The following is a 23,842-nucleotide window of genomic DNA, read 5'->3' on the forward strand; positions in this document are numbered from 1 at the left end:
GCCACCCTAGTCATAGACTGTTCTCTCTGCTACCGCACGGCAATAGATTCCGGAGCGCCAAGTCTAGGTCCAAGAGGCTTCTAAACAGCTTCTACCCCCAAGTCATAAGACTCCTGAACATCTAATCAAATGCCTACCCAGACTATTTGCATTGCCCCCCCCCCTTTTACGCTGCTGCTACTCTCTGTTATTATCTATGCATAGTCACTTTAATAACTCTACCTACATGTACATATTACCTCAATTACCTCGACTACCGGTGCCTCCTTCACACTGACTCTGTACCGGTACCCTCTGTATATAGCCACGCTTTTGTTAGTTTACTGCTGCTCTTTAATTATTTGTTACTTTATTGATTTTTTTTTTGGTATTTTCTTAAAACTGCATTGTTGGTTAAGGGCTTGTAAGTATGCATTTCGTTGTAAGGTCTACACCTGTTGTGTTCGGCGCACGTGAAAAATAAAATGTGATTTGATTTGATTGCTCCAAGGCAAAGAAGTGGCATCCTTTTTGATCTTGAGGAATTTATGGATATCTTGGATATTGACTATGCCAGAGAATACTACAATTATATCTTCTCAATGCCAGTGGAGGATCCTCAAATGAGGAAGGGGAGGACCATCCTACTCAGTGAATTTCAGAAACATTTTAATAGTGAAACATTATCCTTTTTAGATAAAACTATACTAAATGTATTCATGTAACCAAATAACCGATTAAAACACACTGTCTTGCAATGAAGATTTACAGTAGCCTCAATAGCACTCGCTATGACTTCAATACAAAACCTTTGATTTGGTTTGAGAGGAACTGATAGTTGCGTTCACCCAGATGACAGCCCTGCAGCGTTGTTACAGGTTGCCTCTCTCTCTCTCCCATTCTGCTCCTCTTTTATCCCTGATAGCCCCTGCAATCTTCTGTTTTATAAACTCTCATTCAACAGCCCAGCGTTAGGCTGGGAGGGAATTTAACCATGGCGATCTCACTGTCAAAAAGTAGTGCTAAAATACTGAATCAGGGGAGGTTCTACAATGTAGCTGTCTGGGATACTGTATGTATAGAAAACACACACAAATGGTAGTCAGAATGGAGTTGTACCTATTTGTCTATTTTCACCTTCACTCTTCATGTTTGGCCTCTCCTTTTCTCCACCCAACACCCCACCGTGCTTCTCTTGATCCCCCAGGGTTACCCAGGTCAATTACAGACTCAGAGCCTGAATGGGCCCCAGAATTAAAATAAATTATAACTTAACAAAGCTTAAACTCTTTCCAATTAATGCATAAAAAAGGGGACAAAAGCCTGTCATTTCGATTGATCCTATTTTGTAAGCGAGGGCTTTTATGATCAGTTGCCTGGTGACGGGCGTGCGGGGCATAAAAGGAGGACCATTCAGCAAACCGCTGGTCCGGCCAGTCTACTATACTGAGCGCTGTAATTAATTGAAATGATGAAAAGCTTCCTGAGCCTAAGCTAATGAGGAACTCCAAGAGAAACGGGAGGGAGAGATGGAGAAGGAGAGGGAGAGAGGCAAAGCCATCAAAGAGATAACATTTACAAAAATAAGTGTTTCCTGGACGGCTGGCCAATTGAGCGGGCCGACGGGGAGCCCATGCTGCACCAGCTCCCAGCAGAGAGCTCACACACGGCAGACAAGTAAATAAGAAGAACAATTTATGGTGGATGGGGTTGAGGGCCGGGCGGGACACTTTATCTGAGGGGGGCTATAAAGAGGCTTCACTAATCGCGCCACCATTTGCATGGCAGCACTGCCTGCCTGTCACTGGGACTGCCATGGAGCCGTGGCGCAGGGAGCGAGGCTGTAATGCAGCACAAATTACCCTAAAGTACAAATTGAGCATGAGCCCCAACACAGACAAATACATGAGACAAAAAATAACCTTTGATCTTTAGAAGTCTTGAGTAACGAACCTCTCTTTAAAGGAGAGAAAAAAGGTCTCAGCTTCCTTCCCGTCTCAAATGTATTTCTCTACTGGTGGGCCCTAAAAGGATAAAAGAGATCTGAAATGGATCAAGCCTCTCTCATATGCTAAACTGCCCCTGCTGGAGGTTGGCTATTAGTGTCTTCCCTAGGAGAGGCCTGCTGCACTGACAGAACATTACCCAGCACTCCTGTCTGCCTCTGTGTTCCTTCCTTCCTTCCTTATAGCTACTTCACTTTCACACTTCTTCCTGTATCACAATCCTCTGTACCAAGTATTTAGACAACCCCCCCCCAAAAGCGCAATACAGGAACAGCTGAGAGCTAAGTAGAGGCATCTGATAGAAATGGAAACATTCAGAGGCTGATAACATCATCATAGCATTTTTTCACCTCCCATCAACTCTTCTTCCCTGCTCTCTACTGGCTGGGTATATGTGGACAGACAGAGAGGCCATGATGGTGTACACTGAGATTATCAATATGTAGTTCAAACTCTGAAAGGGAGGAAGGTGTGAGAGACGACTTCCCTCCTTCACCTCTCCCTCCTCCCTGGGAGGAAAGAAGAGCAGAGCTGTTTCACTTTTGCCACATCTCTTCTCATGTCTCCTCCAGTGGGTGAGCCAGGGTTGATGCCTACTGCGCTTCATCCAATGATTTATATATACACTAGATGACTGAAGCTACCGCGCATCCATCTTGGCACTGCCCCACCGTTGTAAATAATATTTTGGAAGCTATAGAAATTCATTCATTAATGTCTATATTTGTTTTTGCCAAGTTTATTCTATTACGGACACCTTAATGTATACTTTTAAATTATATTATGTGAGCTAAACATAAAAATGTAAAATAAAAAGATTTTAAAACATTTTCCTTAAAGTATAATTTTGAGAGATTACTAATGTTACTGTCCTTTCTACAACAACATAAATACTTAAATACATGTAATTTTGTCCTTGAAACATTTAATTTAAATACTGTAGAATTTCATTCGTTCCTGTTGAGGACTGCTCTACTGGGGAGTACTAATATGGCCGACCGGTGGCTTCAAAGCCCCTCAATGGCCAATACATAGCATCAGCAATCCAGGGATTATATACATCATTGGCTCCATCTAGCAGAGAATCACTCCAGTCCATCACAGTCTTTTACTAAAGAATAAATTACAAACAAATAAAGGCTCCTACTGGATGATATAAAAAAAACAAGAACTAGACCCACTGCTTTTGAAAATGGAAATATGGATTTTGCTTCATGTGATAACAATACCCAGTGTGGATTGTTCAAGCCCCTCATGATGTGTAATGACTCATAGATCAAACTCCATATCTAGCAGGGCATCTGTACGTGCTGCTATCAAAGGGACATTGATTCTGGTTTGTAAGCCCAGAAGCATTTCATGTCTGTGACAGTGCACCCAGGAGCACACAGAGACCTTTACTGACACGAGGCGAAAGACATGAGAGGATCTTGCTTTAACCACCATTTTCCCAAACAACAATAGACATGACCACGCTTTGATGGGCAACATTGGACGTTGGGGCTGTGAATTCCTGCGGAGCCCATTTGTCCGTTCTCTAGCTGGGCATTTCTATTGAAAAGGACCCATTAGGACCAACATGCAGTTTTTAGGAGCATATCAAATTGGGTGTCAAATGACAGCTAAGAGTCTATATTTGTGGGAAATAAAGGCATAGATACATTTTCCAACAATTTTCCATCTTAAAAAATGTGGCGTAAGTAATGTATTTGATTTTCGGGTAAATAGATGGAAAAGGGGTCTTAGAAAACATCTACCAGAAAAAGTCTTAAAAGGTTTCAGAAATACATCAAAACCCAATAATGTTGATGTAAAGACCCCTGCTAACTAATATCAACACTTATATTTAGTTTTGGAGAAATTGTTTACCTTGTGTAAGTTTAAGAAATATTGCCTTGTAATTCCTTTACCAAAAACCCACATATCTTCATGCTTTAAGATATTTTCAAATGTCTCTACCTAATGAGAGAGGATAATGAAAGCTTACAGAAGTAACAAGTAAAGGTAGACCTATCAATTAGTTCTAGTGTTTTTACTGATATCAATTTTGTTTATGAATTATTGAGTGATTAAAACTCGTTATTCCGTTATCAAATCAGTAACGGAAATACTGCAACTGAACAGGCTACAATGGGAAATCCTAATAGTCACAACACAGTTGGGTCACATGCTACTGTTCTCCCTTCCACTGGCGTACTGTTATGTTCAGCTCAGAACTGTTTTCTTTGTCTTTCTGTTGTCTGCTGGTCAAACCAAGAGTGTTAAAACAGTCTGAGTCTGGACAACTCCTCCCTCTCTCTCTCTCTCTTTTTGCCTCTCTCTCTCTCTCTCTCTCTCACTCTCCAGTTAATGTCACCTCTGCAAGCTCTTACTGACACCTACCCATGAGCCCCCTCTCTCTCCATGTCCTGTAACTAGCATCCTCACCCACTGAGCACCGACCGACACTGGACGTCAATGGACGTTGAAACGTAATTGAAATTTGGTCAGTTCACCCATGGCCTTGATGTTAACGTCCACAGATGGACGGGACTGGACCAAATCTGAACCTATCATAGACGTATGTTTCACAAGTTTGGATAGTACAGTACAGTGAGTAGAGCACAGTAGAGTACAGTCCAATACAATACAGTAGTACAGTACAATACAGTACAGTACAGTGAAGAAAAGTATAATACAGTAGAGTAGAGTTTATTGTACTGTACTCTACTGTACAGAACTATACTATACTTTACTGAACTCTACTGAACTATACTACACTCTACTTTACTGTACTGAACTATACTGAACTATACTATACTTTACTGTACTGTACTGAACTCTACTCTAGCCTACTCTACTCTGCTATTGTACTGCACTGTACTCTACTGTGCTCCAAACTTGTGAAAACATGAGGAGAATGACATTCATATCCATAATAATGCATTTCTGTGTAGTACAGATCAGGGATCCATGATGTAATTCCGTTACCGTAATTCCGTTACCGGGTGTAAATCCACTTTACTTACTGTAGTTCAATAACCAAAATATATATTTTTAACTCAATGTGTCCTGTCATAGCTGACATCTCATTCTTTCTGCAGACATCTTTTAATCTTCATTCAGAGCAGATATTTAACGGAGTTTTAAGAAAACGTGGTCGCATAAAAACCTGAGGGAGATTTTACCGTAATTATGTTACCAAAGCTTGCATCTGCACAGTTCTCCTACTAAATTAGTTTTTGTGTACATTTTTCAGTGGAAATTGTTAAAAGTAGTCCTTGTGCATAGAGTTGTATGGTTTGTTCAACTTTGTCAAAGCGTAATTCCGTTACCGTGGAATTGCCCAGCTGTTCTTTTTCACTATGATTGCTTCCTCCTGTCCTGAAGCCTGGTGTCCTGCAGGCTCAGACAACCAAGTAAAGATTCATTAAGGAGAAGGCCCCGCCCTTAGCTTCTCTTTGTCACTCAACAAAGACATCAATTCCCTGAGTCCAGCATCGGCACGCAAAACACACACACACACACACACACACACACACACACACACACACACACACACACACACACACACACACACACACACACACACACACACACACACACACACGGTTACTATCATATGGTAGGCATGTCAGGACTCCGCCCTTCCCCATTCCCAGCAGATAAATATCACATGCTTCATTAGAATGGGGCCCTTTCTCAACACTCCCTCCTTAGGGGTCAAAGGCCATAATGTCAGAATGTGACCTCCAGACCATCAGTAATCCTTAAACTGATCAATATGAGTCACAGGGCAGGGGTCATCCATTTAAGTGACCCTGAAGAACAAAAAGGAAAGAAGCCCAGAAGAGAACACACTATTATCTTTTCAGGAGCAGCCAGTGGTGGAAAAAGCCCTACCACCCGAAGCAATGAGCTTCAACTTGACACAGAGAGAAAGAAGCTGTCTGCACATAACATTAACTCCTAGTACATCCTGTAATCAGATTGTGGAGCACATTCAGAGAGATCAGAGAGATCTGTGCTGGCCAGGTGTGGATACATTAGTAGATTCATTGTGTGATACATTCATTGTATCACTGCATATGAAATGTTGTTTGTAATACCCGCTGTAGACAAGACCTAATATTAGCCATCCCCTCAGCAATGAATATTCTAATTGGCCCAGGTTTGGCCCGGGGGTAGACCGTCATTGTAAATAAGAATTAGTTCTTAACTGACTTGCCCGGTTAAATAAAGGTCAAATAAAAAACAAAACTCCTCGAGTGCTGAGCTGTCAGTCACCCTGTCAGTCACCCCCTCAGACCACTAAATCATAAATAAGAAGTCATAGAATAGTCAAATCCAGGATTTTCTCTCATGTAAAATCGGGGAGACGCTGAAACGGTAACTATGGGCTGACTTATGAGAGAAAGCCTCCCTAAGGAGGTTTTAAAAGGTTTCTTGTGTCTGGCGGCGCCACTGCGCAGGGATGACTTTTTCCCGTGGCCTGCGAGACGCGAGGCCCTGCCCGTGACCACTTAGCCACCTCGGTCCCATTGAGCGGCGAGGCCGCATGGACACAACAGCACAGCAGTGAGCTGTCTCCTTCCTGGCCTGTGTTACACACAGGGCAGGAATCTAAGCCCTCTGCCCGCCTTTGTCTGTCAGTGTGTAACTCGACGCAGCACAGAAGAGCTTTCAGAAACGCTTAACTGTACAGTATCACAAAGGTGCTGCTTTGATTACTCCCCACGACCTCTGCAGTGAGTGGATTCCTGTGCATTAGAGTTACTATATTGTAACTATATTGTGTGTGTGTGTGGTGTGTGTGTGTGTGTGTGTGTGTGTGTGTGTGTGTGTGTGTGTGTGTGTGTGTGTGTGTGTGTGCGTGCGTGCGTGCGTGCGTGCGAGTGTGTGTGTGTGTGTGTGTGTGCAAACACAAAGGTTTTTTTAAAAGAATACTGCACATTCAACTGACCCATTGTTCTCCAGTGTAAGGCAGTGACATATGCCCTTTTTTTTATCTTCCACAGAAACACATGGGTTTGTCTATTGTTCTCCAGCACTGCACAGCACTGGAGCACTGGAGCACTGGAGCACACCACATCATCATTAACAAACATATGAACGTACAGAGTTCGAAACAAAGGATCTTCTATTAGCCGTTAAAGGACAAAGGCTGCTGCACAAGCTTGGAGACCACATCAATTACTGTGGCTGCCTTATTTAAGACACCATCAACCCACTGCTCTATGGTCACTTCACTGTTCAGTTACTGTGACCCCAAGCCTCATAAAGCAATGAGACAAGACCTTCTGAAAATAACAAGCGCCACATAGCATAACACATTCACTTTGAGACTAACTCCGTGGAGGCTGCTGAGGGGAGGACGGCTCATAATAAAGGCTGGAATGGAGTCAAACACATCAAAAACGTGGTTTCCATGTGGTTGATACCACTCCGCTGACTCCATACCAGCCATTATCATGAGCCGACCTCCCCTCAGCAGCCTCCACTGGAATAACTCCACCGTGTAAACTATACTGTCTATGTATTTAAATGACCATCACCACCATGTTTTCTTCCATTTCCAGTCAAGTCAAGCACAGCCTTGACAATGTATGTTTACAGTGTAATCTACACATACACTGTGCAGTGTACATAGCTACAGTATCAGAATGAGAAACGCCAAGGCAGGAATAAGAGACGAGGCAGTGTCCAGCACAGTGCTGTTCTACGTCTCTCTCCAAACAACAGCCACATGGTCAAACAGAGCAGAGGGCTCGAGGACAGGGGGATGGCTTTTATTCACCGAGGGATACACACATGGAGATGGAGACAGAGAGAGGGGGGGAGAGAAATGGAACGGGGAGAGAAAAAGAGAGAGAAAGAGAGGGAGAAGGATAGAGATCCATAGAGACTGCTCTGAGAGACTGTCTCAACCAAACAGCCACATTTTCTCTCCACCAAAATCAAATCAAATCAAATTGTATTTGTCACATGCGCCACCTTACAGTGAAATGCTTACGTACAAGCCCTTAACCAACAATGCTTTAAAAAAGTGTTAAAGTGAAAAATAAGAGTAACAAATAATTAAAGAGCAGCAGCAAAATAACAAGCGAGGCTATATACAGAGGGTACAGAGCCAATGTGCGGAGGCACCGGTTAGTTGAGGTAATTGAGGTAATATGTACATGTAGGTAGAGTTATTAAAGGGATTATGCATAGATTATAAACAGAGAGTAGCAGCAGTGTAATTGAGGGGTCTGGGTAGCCCTTTGATTAGCAGTTCAGGAGTCTTATGGCTTGGGGGTAGAAGCTGTTTAGAAGCCTCTTGGACCTCGACTTGGTGCTCCGGTACCGCTTGCTGTGCGGTAGCAGAGAGAACAGTCTATGACTAGGGTGGCTGGAGTCTTTGACAATTTTTAGGGCCTTCCTCTGACACCGCCTGATATAGAGGTCCTGGATGGCAGGAATCTTGTCCCCAGTGATGTACTGGGCCGTACGCACTACCCTCGGAGGCCGAGCAATTGCCATACCAGGCAGTGATGCAACCAGTCAGGATGCTCTCGATGGTGCAGCTGTTAAACCTTTTGAGGATCTGAGGTCCCATGCCAAATCTTTTCAGTCTCCTGAGGGGGAATAGAATTTGTTGTGCCCTCGTTACGACTGTCTTAGTGTGTTTGGACCATGATAGTTTGTTGGTGATGTGGGCACCAAGGAACTTGAAGCGCTCAACCTGTTCCACTACAGCCCCGTCGATGAGAATGGGGGCGTGCTCTGTCCTCCTTTTCCTGTTGTTCACAATCATCTCCTTTGTCTTGATCACGTTGAGGGAGAGGTTGTTGTCCTGGCACCACACGACCAGGTCTCTGACCTGCTCCCTATAGGCTGTCTCATCGTTGCCGGTGGTCAGGCCTACCACTGTTGTGTCATCGGCAAACTTGATGATGCTGTTGGAGTCATGCCTGGCCGTGCAGTCATGAGTGAACAGGGAGTACAGGAGGGGACTGAGCACGCACCCCAGAGGGGCCCCCGTGTTGAGGATCTGCGTGGCGGATGTGTTGTTCCCTACCCTTACCACCTGGGGGCAGCCCGTCAGGAAGTCCAGGATCCAGTTGCAGAGGGAGGTGTTTAGTCCCAGGGTCCTTAGCTTAGTGATGAGCTTTTGAGGGCACTATGGTGTTGAACGCTGAGCTGTAGTCAATGAATAGCATTCTCACATAGGTGTTCTTTTTGTCCAGGTGTGAAAGGGCAGTGTTGATCCACAGATTGCATCTGGAGTGGGTCTAGGGTTTTTGGGATAATGGTGATGATGTGAGCCATGACCAGCCTTTCAAAGCACTTCATGGCTACAGACGTGAGTGCTACGGGTCGGTAGTCATTTATGCAGGTTACCTTTGTGTTCTTGGGCACAGGGACTACTGGTATTACAGACTCACTCAGGGACAGGTTGTAAATGTCAGTGAAGACACTTGTCAGTTGGTCAGCGCATGCTCGGAGTACACATCCTGGTAATCCGTCTGGCCTGCGGCCTTGTGAATGTTGACCTGTTTAAAGGTCTTACTCACATTGGCTACGGAGAGCGTGATCACACAGTTGTCCGGAACAGCTGGTGCGCTCATGCATGTTTCAGTGTTACTTGCCTCAAAGCGAGCATAGAAGTAATTTAGCTCGTCTGGTAGGTTCGTGTCACTGGGCAGCTCGTGGCTGTGCTTCCCTTTGTAGTCTGTAATAGTTTGCAAGCCCTGCCACATCCGAGGAGCGTCGAAGCCGGTGTAGTACGATTCGATCTTAGTCCTGTATTGAGGCTTTGCCTGCTTGATGGTACGTCAAGAGGGCATAGCAGGATTTCTTATAGGCTTCCGGGTTAGAGTCCCACTCCTTGAAAGAGGCAGCTCTACCCTTTAGCTCATTGTGGATGTTGCCTGTAATCCATGGCTTCTGGTTGGGGTATGTGGGGACTATGTCATCGATGCACTTATTAATAAAGCCAGTGACTGATGTGGTGTACTCCTCAATGCCATCGGAAAAATCCCGGAACATATTCCAGTCTGTGCTAGCAAAACAGTCCTGTAGCTTAGCATCTGCTTCATCTGACCACTTTCTTATTGACCGAGTGACTGGTGCTTCCTGCTTTAGTTTTTGCTTGTAAGCAGGAATCAGGAGGATAGAATTATGGTCAGATTTGCCAAATGGAGGGCGAGGGAGAGCTTTGCACACGTCTCTGTGTGTGGAGTAAAGGTGGTCTAGAGTTTTTTTCCCTCTGGTTCCACATGTAACATGCTGATAGAAATTAGGTAAAACTGATTTGAGTTTCCCTCCATTAAAGTCCCCGGCCTCTACGAGCACCGCCTCTGGATGAGCGTTTTCCTGTCTGCTTATGGCCATGGTTTCAATGCTTAGCACTTGACGTGGAACTCAAGTGAATCCAAAAAAAGAGCTTTGTGGCTAAAGCAGAGCGCAGAAAATCCATCTTGGTGCCAGCAACCAGCAACAGGGTGATCAGCAACACTTTGAGATTACAGCAGGCACAATAACGCAGTGTGAACGCCAAGTATAAAGGCTTGCTAATAGTAAATTCCAGAGAAGAGCACAGATTAAGTATGATATATTACTAGGGACAACACGAAGGGAGGGCAAAATCCAAAATGCTAATGTGTCTGTGGAAATAAGGCAAACCATCAAATCCATCTCCCTGGCTCCCTAAGTCGCTCATATTGGGCTCATCCAAACATAATATGGCTGCAATATTAAAGCTTGGTAAATACAGTAGCCTGCTGGTTACTCTGACTGTACGGCCACATATCCAGCAGCGGTCGGCTACATGAGAGACATTCTGAAGACATGGGTTGACAAACCCAATGTCAGATTTCACCACCTTCCAACAATAGTGACGGCAAAAAGTTCTGCAGATTTAAACTTAAACCTACATATTATTGAGTTATTGTATTCATATTCATTGTATTCATGGAGTCATACTTGCTAGCAATCAACAAATACCTCTCCTATTACCAATGTTGGTAATATGTTGGGAATTGCTAATTATGCTTTTTAATAACATTGTAATAACATGGTACTACCATGGCAGTGATAACCCCCGTAACAAGGTTATTAAAGGAACACTTACTGGCAGCCTGCACCCTGGCCCTGCGGCTCACCACCAGACCAAAGGAGTTCTGGCCCACGCACTCATAATCCCCTTCATCGGTTGAGCCGTCAGACTTGGTCCTCTGGAAGCGTCCAATCAGCAGAGTGCCGTTGTGGAACATGGTGTAGTATTGGTCAACCACCAGGAGGATTCCGTTCCGCCTCCACTGCGTGGTGATTGGTGGGATGCCTTCCACCTGACAGTGCAGCATGAGGGGCTGCTCCTGCACCGCGATGATGTCACTGGGCTCCAGGGTGAAGGCGAGCTCTGCTCCCGATGTCACACCTACACAAATAGCAGAGAAATACACACATTACACCTACACAGCTACACAGAAAATACACACAGCGCTCACGAGCAAACAGCCTTAGCAAGCTAGGTTAGAGTTTGGTCTCAAGAGAATTCATTCACACTCACTAGCAAGAACATGCTTTTTAGCACAGTGACAATGAACTATCCACACCTACAAGCACAAGAGAATAGACAGCCATGTGAATGTAGAAGGAACAGACTGGTCAATCCTTTCTAAACACAGAGCAACCATGGAGTTGTGGTGACAGATATTGATGTGTGCTATAGAATAAAAAAGCACAACTGTACACTGATTACTGTGCATGCTACTGTCTGCTTCCAGTCCCATTATAAACCACCTTGATGTGCTGCTGACAATCCTCCTACCTACTGCCTTTGAGACATGATGCACTCGATACCGTCTCGTCTGCCCTCGTAACAAACAGAACACGCTGCTGGCTTGTGAAGGAGGAAAAACATCCATACAGAAAAAGTACATTATTTTCTTTAGGAATGTTGTGTAAAAGTAAAAGTTTTCCAAAAAATAAATAGTAAAGTACAGATACCCCCCAAGAAACTACTTAAGTAGTACTTTCAAGTATTTTTACTTAAGTACTTTACCCCACTGCATATCAGGATATTATTTTTGTTAATATACCGTATCGTTTGACAATATCGCAATATTATTATTGTGCTAGTTGGCTGTACCTGCACCAAAACTCCAGTATTTGTCCTTCCTAGCTTGTTCTCCATAATTTTTTTAAATAGGGAGACAATTTGTTTTCAGCACTTTTATTTCCATGACTGATCCAAATGTGTTTTCTCATGGATCTCTCTTGTCCCTCTGCAGCAGACATATGATGAGCAATATGTTTGGAACATCGAATCTCAATAAAATCACAGTATCGAATCACAATAGATATATCATGAGAATCGTGAGAATCGCATATTGTATCGGCACATAAGTATTATGACAACATCGTATTGTGAGGTCCCTGGTAATTCCCAGCCCTATTTCTGGGCCACTTTGATGTTTCCTTACTCTGTAATCACCTGCAGGGTCAATCATCAACACCAAGAGCAAGGTGTCAGTGATGATGTGATTGTCACTTTGAAATCTGCTTCTTCTGCCAGGGATAAAATGGAATTCAGAAGGTGTTTGTAGGCTGTTAAGGCCCTGAAGGCCACTGGCCCAGAGTGGCAGTAATAAACATTCATTTAGGTCAGCAACTCAAACGACTGCATTTTGAATGGCTTGAATACAGGTTTGCTCAGATCAATAGTGGAATACAACAGAGAGGGTTTCGAAATGTCTGCTTTTCAGAGACACGATCATTGTCTTTTGAGGGCAGATAGAAAAAGAGTCTAAAGATTATGACCAAGGTTGCTGGGGACTGTCGTGTTTCCATCTTTTTATCTGCTGCACTCATTTCATCTTTGCCTTACAGTAACATAACTGGAAGATTCTTTCCTCTTCCCCTGACCTGGTGACATATGAGAGAGAGAGAGCGAGAGAGAGAGAGAGAGAGAGAGAGAGAGAGAGAGAGAGAGAGAGAGAGAGAGACCTGATTGAGGACTCTCCATCTAGTGTCAATCTACACTGAACAAAAATATAAATGCAACGTGAAAAGTGTTGGTCCCATGACATGGTTCCTGAGCTGAATTAAAATACATTTTCCATATGTACAAAATGCTTATTTCTCTCAAATGTTGTGCACAAATTTGTTTACATCCCTGTTAGTTTGCATTTCTCCTTTGTTAAGATAATCCATCCACCTGACAGGTGTGGCATATCAAGAAGCTGATTAAACAGCTTGATCATTACACAGGGGCATCTTGTGCTGGGGACAATAAAAGGCCACTCTAAAATGTGCAGTTTTGTCACACAACACAATGCCACAGTTTTGAGGGAGTGTGCAGTTGGCATGCTGACTGCAAGAATGTCCACCAGAGCTGTTTCCAGATAATGTCATGTTAATTTCTCTACCATAAGCCGCCTCCAACGTCGTTTTAGAGAATTTGGCAGTACGTCCAACCGGCTTCACAACCGCAGACCATGTGTATGGCGTTGTGTGGGTGTGCGGTTCGCTGATAACAACGTTGTGAACAGTGTGCCCTATCGATGGCAATTTGAATGCACAAAAATAACGTGACGAGATCCTGAGGCCCATTAAAAGTGCCATAAAAGTAAAGCTTAGCGGAGTCTTCTGCACCTCCGTGCTCTCAGTGTCAGGTTTCAGCTGCTGAAGGACTAAGCACTAACAGTCCCTGCCTCGGACCCAGGAATCTGGCCGGGGGGGTTGGGCGGGAGGGGCAGCACAGGGGTCAGCAGAGAGGACCTCCGGCGTCATCCCTCAAATTCCAGCCCAGGAATACTCCCCTTTAAGTGCAGACAAGGAATGCATTGACATGCTCTCCTTTCTAACAGTTTCCCTCCCTCTCTCGCTCTGCGAGGTAAGTAAAGCTGCTACGAGACCAAAGAGACATCAGCGCTACCGCCTCTGAAAAACAAAGGGGTGGTGAAATATTTAACCCCTTGCTGGCCGTGCTGCCCGCACAGAGCCTGCTCTGCTCCGCTGCCCCAACAAAGCCTGAGCGCTCCACACACACAGGAAGCCAGCGCAGTCAGCACAGCTACCAGTACATGAACAGCAAACAAAGACGACGCGGGTACAGAGGCAATCAGTCACGCTTCATGTTATGGGCAAAACAATATTGGAAGCTAAAACACCCATTATACACTTAAAAGCTTCTGGACACAAATAAAGCGTTAGAGGATACTAAAGTGTTACATTATACATTTTCTTAGGAGACAGAGGGGGCTCTGTTTCTGACCTCTGGATATAGAAGGGATGTTCATGCTTTCAAATCTGTCACAGGGCATTAATAGATGCTATCCAGCATCAGAAACCCAGATAAAAGCTCAATGCAAGTAGTGTTTCGTCGCCCGTAGTAACATCAACAAACTGACTCTGTGTTATTATCATGTCAGTGATTTTAAGGTATTTGACAGAGATGAGCCATTCATGAATACATTGCAGTTGTGTCCTTTTAAGCTGAACGGGAAGCTGATGAATTCAAAAAATGTGTTGGTTCTTAAATGAATAAAGCATGGAGAGAGAGCAGAGTCCTGCAGGTTTTCAAATGATAGCTTTGACTGATTGGCTCATCAATGTCATCAGATAGACTCGGAGGTCTGTGGACTCTCACAAAGCACTGATGACTGCCTCCAAGACATGAAAAATGAATGTCCACATGGAACATTCATGACTAGCTCCAACACTGTCTTTGTAATCGACATGTATGAAAAAAAGGAGAAGAGGAAAGGTGTAACAACAGACGGGTAAGAAGAGAGAGAGAGAGAGAGGGAGAGAGGGGAGAGAGGGGAGAGAGCGAAACAGAGAGAGGTGGACAGCATTGCCAGCACATGAGCACAACAGAAGCACTGAGCTAGCTAAGATATAGAGGGGTCAGGGTTATGGATGAGGAGGGGAGGGATGGCTGGCTGGCTGGCTGGCTGGCTGGCTGGCTGGCCATGTGTGTGTTGTGTGCTGTGTTGCTGGGTGCTGTGCTATGCTGTGTGGAACAGGAGAAGAGAGGCCAGCACAGCTGTAGATGCCAGAGGTCAGAGCAGAGCCACACTGTCAAAGAGAGAGAGAAAGAGGCACACACAGTCAGGCAGACCCCTCCTCTTAACGCTCCCTTTAACAAGGGAAAGGGGACCCTGGGGTTTAGGATTACCACCGTGGGAGACCAGAAGCCTGCCAGGCTGAGAGAGACTAGTGGTGGCTAAGCGTGGCTCGCGCTCGGGCTTACTACTGGCATTCAATAAAACCCTCCGTGCTACTGTACGAAGGACTGGAGGGAGGGAGGCATCCACAGGCTCACAAATAAACTGCTGCATTTCGCTAAATAATAACCAAGCTCTTATCAACATGGTTAGTGATCAAGCGATCAAAGCGGCATCACAGCACATTCTGTTGCGGAGCAAAAAACACATAAAAAGCTTGGTTTAATCAATCACAGACAGTGAGCATCCTGAACACTGCAGAACAATGCATACTTAATGCTCCCATAATTTCCTCCTCAGTAAAAAGCACTCCTGGGTAATTTGTCCCGTGTCACATGAGGCACTTCAATTTCAGCAGCCACTGCTGTTGTTGTCTAATCAGACCCATGCAGTCACAGATCTGGATCAGAGCATTACAATGCAATCAAGAGGCAGGTCTAAATTACAGATGCACAAAAAACATAGACTTGTGAGTGTAAACGTGTTAAACGTATAAATAGCAATATTGTATCTGGATCTACCCATCTAGTCATCCCTCACACTGTTTAGATATCAGAAGCAGGACCTCATCTTTGTCTCCTCACTTTCTCCACTCTTTTATTTCACCTTCTCAGTGAAATAGCAAGGCTCTCTCACCCACCTCTTCCTCAGTTTCAATGCCAAGTCTACTCAACCCTGTAGGCTACCATCCATTGCCAACGCGTACATGATACAGGCAACATCTTGGTGTAATTTTGTACTCCTACAGCGTCCTCTAAAATATGGAGTATGTCTAGATTCTGAAATAAAAACATGAATTTATTCAACATTAAAATGATTAATATCTCAAAAGTGCCCTTTTTGATGTTGTTCATTTTAAGACATTGTTTGGAACAATACATCAGATTTCCAGAGTGGGCTCTGTGCTAATTGTTAAGTTATGAGCACCACCAACACAGTGAATGGGAAAATGGATTGAAAGGGTACTCTGCTGGTGATTTGCTGAATGTACAAGGGGCACACTCTCTTGAGAAGTGTGTAAATTTGACCATTCAAAGTGTAACAAGTACTTTTGGGTATCAGGGAAAATGTAGGGAGTAAAAAGTACATGATTTTCTTTAGGAATGTAGTGAAATAAAAGTATAAGTTGTCAAAAATATAAATAGTAAAGTAAAGTACAGATACCCCCCCAAAATACTTTAGTAGTATTTTAAAGTATTTTTACTTAAGTATTTTACACCACCGGTTGGCAGAATAGGCACATGTACAGGTAACTGCCAAAATAATGGAAACACTAGAATAAATGAGGGATACAAAGTATATGAGAAGAAAGAAAGCAGGTGTATCCACACAGGTGTGGTTGCTGAGTTAATTAAGCTATTAACATCCCACCATGCTTAGGGTCATGAAGAATGGTGTCACATCCCTCCAATAGAGGTCCAAACACTAGTAAAATCTATGCCAAGGTGAATTGAATCTGTTCTGGCTCGTGGTGGCCAAACAGCCTTTTTGGCCAAACATACACTTTATGTTGGTGTTTCCTTTATTTTGGCAGTTACCCGTATATTGCTTAATTTACATATTTTAATACAATATTTCAGAAAATGTGTAATAAAAATAATCTCATATTTGTGTCTATATTCAACTCGTAATGGACATTTTGATATACGTATATATAGATTTAAAAAATATTGTATTCGGTGTAGTGCCTGGCATTAGCCTATGGAGTATACTATCAAGGCTATCTGTAATTATGTAGTTCTGAGGTAGAATGGCTTCTGTTGACAAAAAAATGTGTCATGCTAGATTTCGATGAAGTAATGAGACTCTGTTTCCTTCTCTGTAACATCCATAATGGTGTTTTTTCCTCTCTAAATTAATAACGGAAATTACAATGAAATTATAGTTTTTGTGTTCAGCCATAACGGTCATTTTCCGGTCTAAAGTTTAAAAAAAATATTGCTGACAGCAGCCAATCGTGGAGGTAAACGTCACACACCTCCACACCTCTGCTATTTTTACAGCCCTTTGCCGTGGGAGATCAAAACATTATCTTTAATTCTTGGGTAGACCCTGTAAGTAAAGACTATATGTTTGTACACCTATCCACAGGCATTTACCCATGTCAATTATGAATCAACGACCTTCCTTTTGCTCCTCATACTATAAACACAAACACAAACACAGCTGCAACAGGGCGCCCTTCACCTTTCAATGATCAAGGAAATAAGCTGACCCACAGACTAAATCACAACACCAGGAAGATGATATTGACCAGAAATATCTACTAACAATGGTCCCACTATAAGCTCCTAGAAAATGTACATTTTACATAAATTACAACTGTGTTTGCATTGTGATGATGACTCACCCTGGCCAATGCAGTAACTCCCACCTGCTTCAATCAACAATATTCCTATGTCTAGTTCCCTCTAGTCCGGCGGTGTGACATGTGTCCATAACATTGTCAACACATGGTCATTCCCTATGGGATATGTGCACCTGAGGTCTCTGTGTAGACTGCTCATCAGTATCTTTCACCACACCAACATAGAAGAATAACAGTTGTGTTTGCAGGCTATAATTATATTACAGGGTCTCACAAGAATAACACAAGTAAACAACAATAGCATCCTTATAGTGAATGTGACTAACAAAATCATTTGTTTCACGATGCAAATCCCCCAAAAAACAATAAGAATGATTTATGCTAATTGGGAGATGTTGCTGTTGCTCAGCCAATACGATTATTTTGTTGCTGTTGTTGCTCTTTGTCTTTATTTTGAACAAACATCCAACAGTGCACACCTCTCTGGTCATACCTTTCAGAATGAAAACTAAAAACGGACTGTTCTATTCAAGCTTCACTAGAGCTTCTAACCATACACCTTCTTACCTAAGTGGTTTAATGTGGTCTTCCTCATATTGACTGAAACTTTAAACGGCACAAAAAGTGATTCAATCTTTGCAGGATTAGTGAAACAAATCAATTGAAGCTATTTGATTTCTCTCAGATGTGTCGGCTAGAATACATCCCAACAACTCCCCTATAACACTCACTAGCCACACACAAAGAACTCAAAGGCCCCAAATTACAAATGTATGCATCATGTTTACTCCTTCACTCCTCCTTCTTTACTCCTTCACTCCTCCTTCCTTACTCCTTCACTCCTCCTTCTTTACTCCTCCTTCCATTCTCCACTCCTCCTTCACTCGTCCTTCCTTACTCCTTCACTCCTCCTTCCTTACTTCCTCACTCCTCCTTCCTTACTCCTTCACTCTTCCACTCCTCCTTCACTCCTCCTTCTTTACTCCTTCACTCCTCCTTTACTCCTTCACTCCTCCTTCCTTATTCCTTCACTCCTCCTTCTTTACTCCTTCACTCCTCCTTCTTTACTCCTTCACTCCTCCTTCCTTACTCCTTCACTCCTCCTTCTTTACTCCTCCTTCCTTTCTCCACTCCTCCTTCACTCGTCCTTCCTTACTCCTTCACTCCTCCTTCCTTACTTCCTCACTCCTCCTTCCTTACTCCTTCACTCTTCCTTCTTTACTCCTTCACTCCTCCTTCTTTACTCCTTCACTCCTCCTTCTTTACTCCTTCACTCCTCCTTTACTCCTTCACTCCTCCTTCCTTATTCCTTCACTCCTCCTTCTTTACTCCTTCACTCCTCCTTCACTCCTCCTTCCTTACTCCTTCACTCCTCCTTCTTTAGTCCTTCACTCCTCCTTCTTTACTCCTTCACTCCTTCTTTACTCCTTCACTCCTCCTTCTTTACTCCTTCACTCCTCCGTCTTTACTCCTTCACTCCTCCTTCCTTACTCCTTCACTCCTCCTTCTTTACTCCTTCACTCCTCCTTTACTCCTTCACTCCTCCTTCTATTTTCCTTCACTCCATCTTCCTTACTACTCCTCCTTTACTCCTTCACTCCTCCTTCTTTACTCCTTCACTCCTCCTTCCTTACTCCTTCACTCCTCCTTCCTTACTCCTTCACTCCTCCTTCTTTACTCCTTCACTTCTCCTTCACTCCTCCTTCTTTACTCCTTCACTCCATCTTCCTTACTCCTCCTTCTTTACTCCTTCACTCTTTCTTTTCTCTTTCACTCTTCCTTCCGTACTCCTTCACTCCTCCTTCTTTACTCCTCCACTCCTCCTTCCTTACTACTTCACTCCTCCTTCCTTACTCCTTCACTCCTCCTTCCTTACTCCTTCACTCCTCCTTCCTTACTCCTTCTCTCTTCCTTCCTTACTCCTTCACTTCTCTTTCCTTACTTCCTCATTCCTCCTTCCTTACTCCTTCTCTTTTCCTTCCTTACTCCTTCACTCCTCCTTCCTTACTCCTTCTCTCTTCCTTCCTTACTCCTTCACTCCTCCTTCCTTACTTCCTCATTCCTCCTTCCTTACTCCTTTACTCCTCCTTCCTTACTCCTTCTATCTATCTTCCTTCCTTACTCCTTCACTCCTCCTTCCTTACTCCTTCTCTCTTCCTTCCTTACTCCTTCACCACTCCTTCCTTACTTCCTCATTCCTCCTTCCTTACTCCTTCACTCCCCCTTCCTTACTCCTTCTCTCTTCCTTCTTTACTCCTTCACTCCTCCTTCCTTACTCCTTCACTCCTCCTTTTTTACTCCTTCACTCCTCCTTCTTTACTCCTTCACTCCTTCTTTATTCCTTCATTCATCCTTCTTTACTCCTTCACTCCTCCTTCCTTACTTCCTCACTCCTCCTTCCTTACTCCTTCACTCCCCCTTCCTTACTCCTTCTCTCTTCCTTCTTTACTCCTTCACTCCTCCTTCCTTACTCCTTCTCTCCTCCTTCTTTACTCCTTCACTCCTCCTTCCTTACTCCTTCTCTCCTCCTTCCTTACTCCTTCACTTCTCTTTCCTTACTTCCTCATTCCTCCTTCCCCGCCTCTTTCACTCCTCCTTCCTTACTCCTTCTCTCTTCCTTCCTTACTCCTTCACTCCTCCTTCCTTACTCATTCACTCCTCCTTCCTTACTTCCTCATTCCTCCTTCCTTACTCCTTCACTCCTCCTTCCTTACTCCTTCTCTCTTCCTTCCTTACTCCTTCACTCTTCCTTCCTTACTCCTTCACTCCTCCTTCCTTACTTCCTCATTCCTCCTTCCTTACTCCTTCACTCCTCCTTCCTTACTCCTTCTCGCTTCCTTCCTTACTCCGTCACTCCTCCTTCCTTACTCATTCACTCCTCCTTCCTTACTTCCTCATTCCTTACTCCTTCACTCCTTCTTCCTTACTCCTTCACTCCTCCTTCCTTACTCCTTCTCTCTTCCTTCCTTACTCCTTCACTCCTCCTTCCTTACTTCCTCATTCCTCCTTCCTTACTCCTTCACTCCTCCTTCCTTACTCCTTCTCTCTTCCTTCCTTACTCCTTCACTCCTCCTTCCTTACTCCTGCACTCCTCCTTCCTTACTTCCTCATTCCTCCTTCCTTACTCCTTCTCTCTTCCTTCCTTACTCCTTCACTCCTCCTCCTCCATGCTACTGCTCCAGTCTTTACTGGAAATGTGATTACATGGGTGGTGTGCTCCTGTGGGTGTCTATGGCATGATGCTCATCATAAAAGCATCCCTCTTTCCGGGTTACATGCTGGGAAATGGGGCCTCGCATTGAGGGACTAAAAACTGTCAATCATACTGAACAAAGGAGCCAAGAACATTTTAAAAAGAAGTTCATCTGTACAAATATTCTCCTCAGCTGGCAATAACTGCTGTCTTTTTTATTCATTCTCACAGCAATAAATTGACTACACAAAGACTCACTCAATTATCTCCCCCTATGACAGATGATAAGCGCAGCAGTGTTCAGTGCTCTGATAAAAAAAAGGCTAATATGCTCTATGCAATATGAACTGTCCAAACATCACTGTTATTATGTCAGATGTTTCATATTTGGTTTTAGATTAATTACATTTTAGATGAATAACACAAATACCTACCTACACAATATTTAAATGTACTTTTCATAAGCGGCGGGGAAAGGGCGGCAGAGGGATGGCAGAACATATTGGGAATGGCAATAAAATGGAATTAAAAAAGTTATAACATTCCATCAATGCATAAAAGGCTGGTTTGTGTGTATCAATGGTAAGGATTCATAGTGACCACAGCCAAGAAAGAATGGAAGGAGATACTAGTTTTTCAAGCACTCTTTGGCACAGAGAGTGTATTTGGCACAAACCAACACAACAGGACACACACGCACACACACACACACCTAAGAACCACATGGACCATAATGAGTATAAACAATTATCCTTCTTATTTTTAACACATTCAATTAATAGGATAGCCTACTTAAACATCATACAATCCCAATCATATAATAACCTATTGTTGTTATTATTATTATTATCATTGTTAGGTCTATTATTAGGCTATTATTATTATCAACATCATCATAATTATGATAATAATTAGCCTACCACTTTTTCTTGGTTCAAGTCGTAGACTACAATGGTAAGAGCCTATCATCATTATCTTAATCTGCCTATATCATTTTCCGGGTGTGAGGTTATTATACAATTATGCAACAGACCCTATGTGGGTTAACCTATGTGTTTTCTAGGACGTAGGCTGCTGCACGTGGCTACAGTACAATAAAACCATAGGGCGCATGGATTCAAGGTTCATTTTTTTAAGCAACAACCATGTTGTTATATAGGCAACTATGAGAATATTTTCAAAGAGTGTCAAACAAGTTCGTGCCAGCTACACATCACCACCTACTCAAGTGTGAGATCATTGATACAGAAATATCGGTTTCTAAATTCCATTGGCACACATTCACAAACACACTAATATAATACACATGCTGCATGGAACTGAATTCCCCAAATGAAGATGAACGTTCAAGGAATAAACGCAAGAGAAGAATATGGTCAAGTTCACGACCAGCCGAGATGCTCCTATAGTTTCGTTCAACCATGTCTGCAGCGGAGACGGTATAGAAATATAGGGCTAGATATTATGCACTATCTTTGGTCTGCAGCACCAGCTTCTGATAGGGGGGGGAAAGGCGGTTCCGTTCCAAAAAGGTGTTATCCTGCAGAGGTAGTAGTAGCCTAGAAAGGATATCAATAAACACTTACCGACTAAAGCGTTGAGGAGTAATCCAAAAATGCATGGAACAAGGCAGAGCCTTCTGGTAGCCATTTAATCACTTTGAAATATATTACGATACTAAAAACAACGTGAGGCGATCCTAAAGAAAACAGACGTAGAGCTAGCTCTTCATGTTCATGAACTACAACAATTGGTGGCTCGCGGGGGTAGACCTTGCTTGCGCCATTTTGCACATCTATCAGGAATCTGTCAGCATCTCGTGCTCTCTCCTCTATTCCTCTGTATCCCAGAGCCGCTGCCTCACACTCATATCCACGTTGTAGCTTTTACCACGAACTACACCTCTCTTCCATCTGTCTCCCCTCCTCCCTCTACTGCATTCGCTAAATCATTTTTTAGGAGTCTCTACTCTGGGAACAAAAGAGACCAGACCGCTGCACTCACAAGGCATATAGTAAAGCCACTATTAAGCTATGTTCAGTTTGCAAGTGGATTTATATTGAAAAAAAAGATGCCATAATTTTTACCATTAAAAATTACTCAGTACTCACTACTGTATCCAAGCAATTGATTCCCATCGTCATAGGCTAAGCCAAATGTATAAACGTTTGCGAGTTGTAGCCTAACATTAATTTCATGTTTTATGATGTGTTGTTTGGGCAAATTATACTACTATAATATAAATAATAATACTTAATGTAATGAATAATATTCGAACAATGCTGTTATCTGTTGAGTTGTATTACTAGTATTATGAAATATAATAATACATCATGTTAGGAAGGACAAATAACTGAAATATAAAAGGTGTTAAAATGTGAAATGAAAACAACAATGTCAAAGTGCGCTCACAAATCACCGCTTATGCTGCTCGACATTTCCAGTGATTTATTGTGCATCAATTATTGTGGACCACTTTTGTACAACATTGGGGGAAAAAACGAAGTTGCACGGTCGACCAAGAGGAGAGGAGGGACATCTAACGGTGAGGAACAGTGTTGCAATTTATTAGCACAGCATCATGACGTGGAATTCCCCAATAGAAGCGCTGTTATAGCGTGGTTGCCGCGTCTGTTCAGCTATTATAGGCTACATATTCCCCTCCTTGCTACTCCTGTCATTTGCCAAAGTACAGTGTGTGTATGTTGGCTAATTCTAAATCCATTCAGAAAGTTTCTTTAAGAGAGGGACAAATAATAGGTAACTAAAATGAGCATAACAAAATTGTAAAAATGTAAGGAAGTCATGATGATCTGCATGTGCGAGGTATGAAGACTGGCGAGTTGTGTTTCTTTCCTCTCATTAACGGGATGCAACTGAAGCAAACGTGCTGTAGCTCGAATAAATCTTGTAGGCTAATATTTTTCCATATATCGTTACTTCTTTCTCACTACTGAGGCCCCCCTTGGCAATTTAAAACAACATGATCTTGCATTAACACTGCCTCCACACATTGTTTGTTGTTGTTCTTCAAATTCTATATTGCGCCAAGTTTGCGCGCACCCCATGTTCCATAACGTTGTCATGGAATATATCAATGTTGTTTCCAACTATATAATTAAGAATTAGAAGAATTGAATAGGATCTCTATGTTTCAAAC

At 43.1% G+C, this 23,842-nt stretch overlaps 1 protein-coding gene across 1 annotated transcript in view; it reads right to left on the minus strand.

The window, feature by feature from the left end:
• LOC115203005 (immunoglobulin superfamily DCC subclass member 3) overlaps positions 1-22,633 on the minus strand; it is a 124,855-nt gene extending 102,222 nt beyond the window's left edge. The window contains exons 1-2 of the mRNA XM_029767254.1: positions 22,269-22,633; positions 11,080-11,385 (exon numbers count right to left, since the gene is read on the minus strand). Coding sequence (XP_029623114.1) covers positions 11,080-11,385; positions 22,269-22,332 — 370 coding nt within the window. The 5' untranslated portion in view covers positions 22,333-22,633. The remainder of the gene's footprint in view (positions 1-11,079; positions 11,386-22,268) is intronic.
• Positions 22,634-23,842: the final 1,209 nt, after the last annotated feature.

The sequence above is a fragment of the Salmo trutta genome, chromosome 12 (assembly GCF_901001165.1).
Source record: "Salmo trutta chromosome 12, fSalTru1.1, whole genome shotgun sequence".
Classification (NCBI taxonomy): Eukaryota; Metazoa; Chordata; class Actinopteri; order Salmoniformes; family Salmonidae; genus Salmo; species Salmo trutta.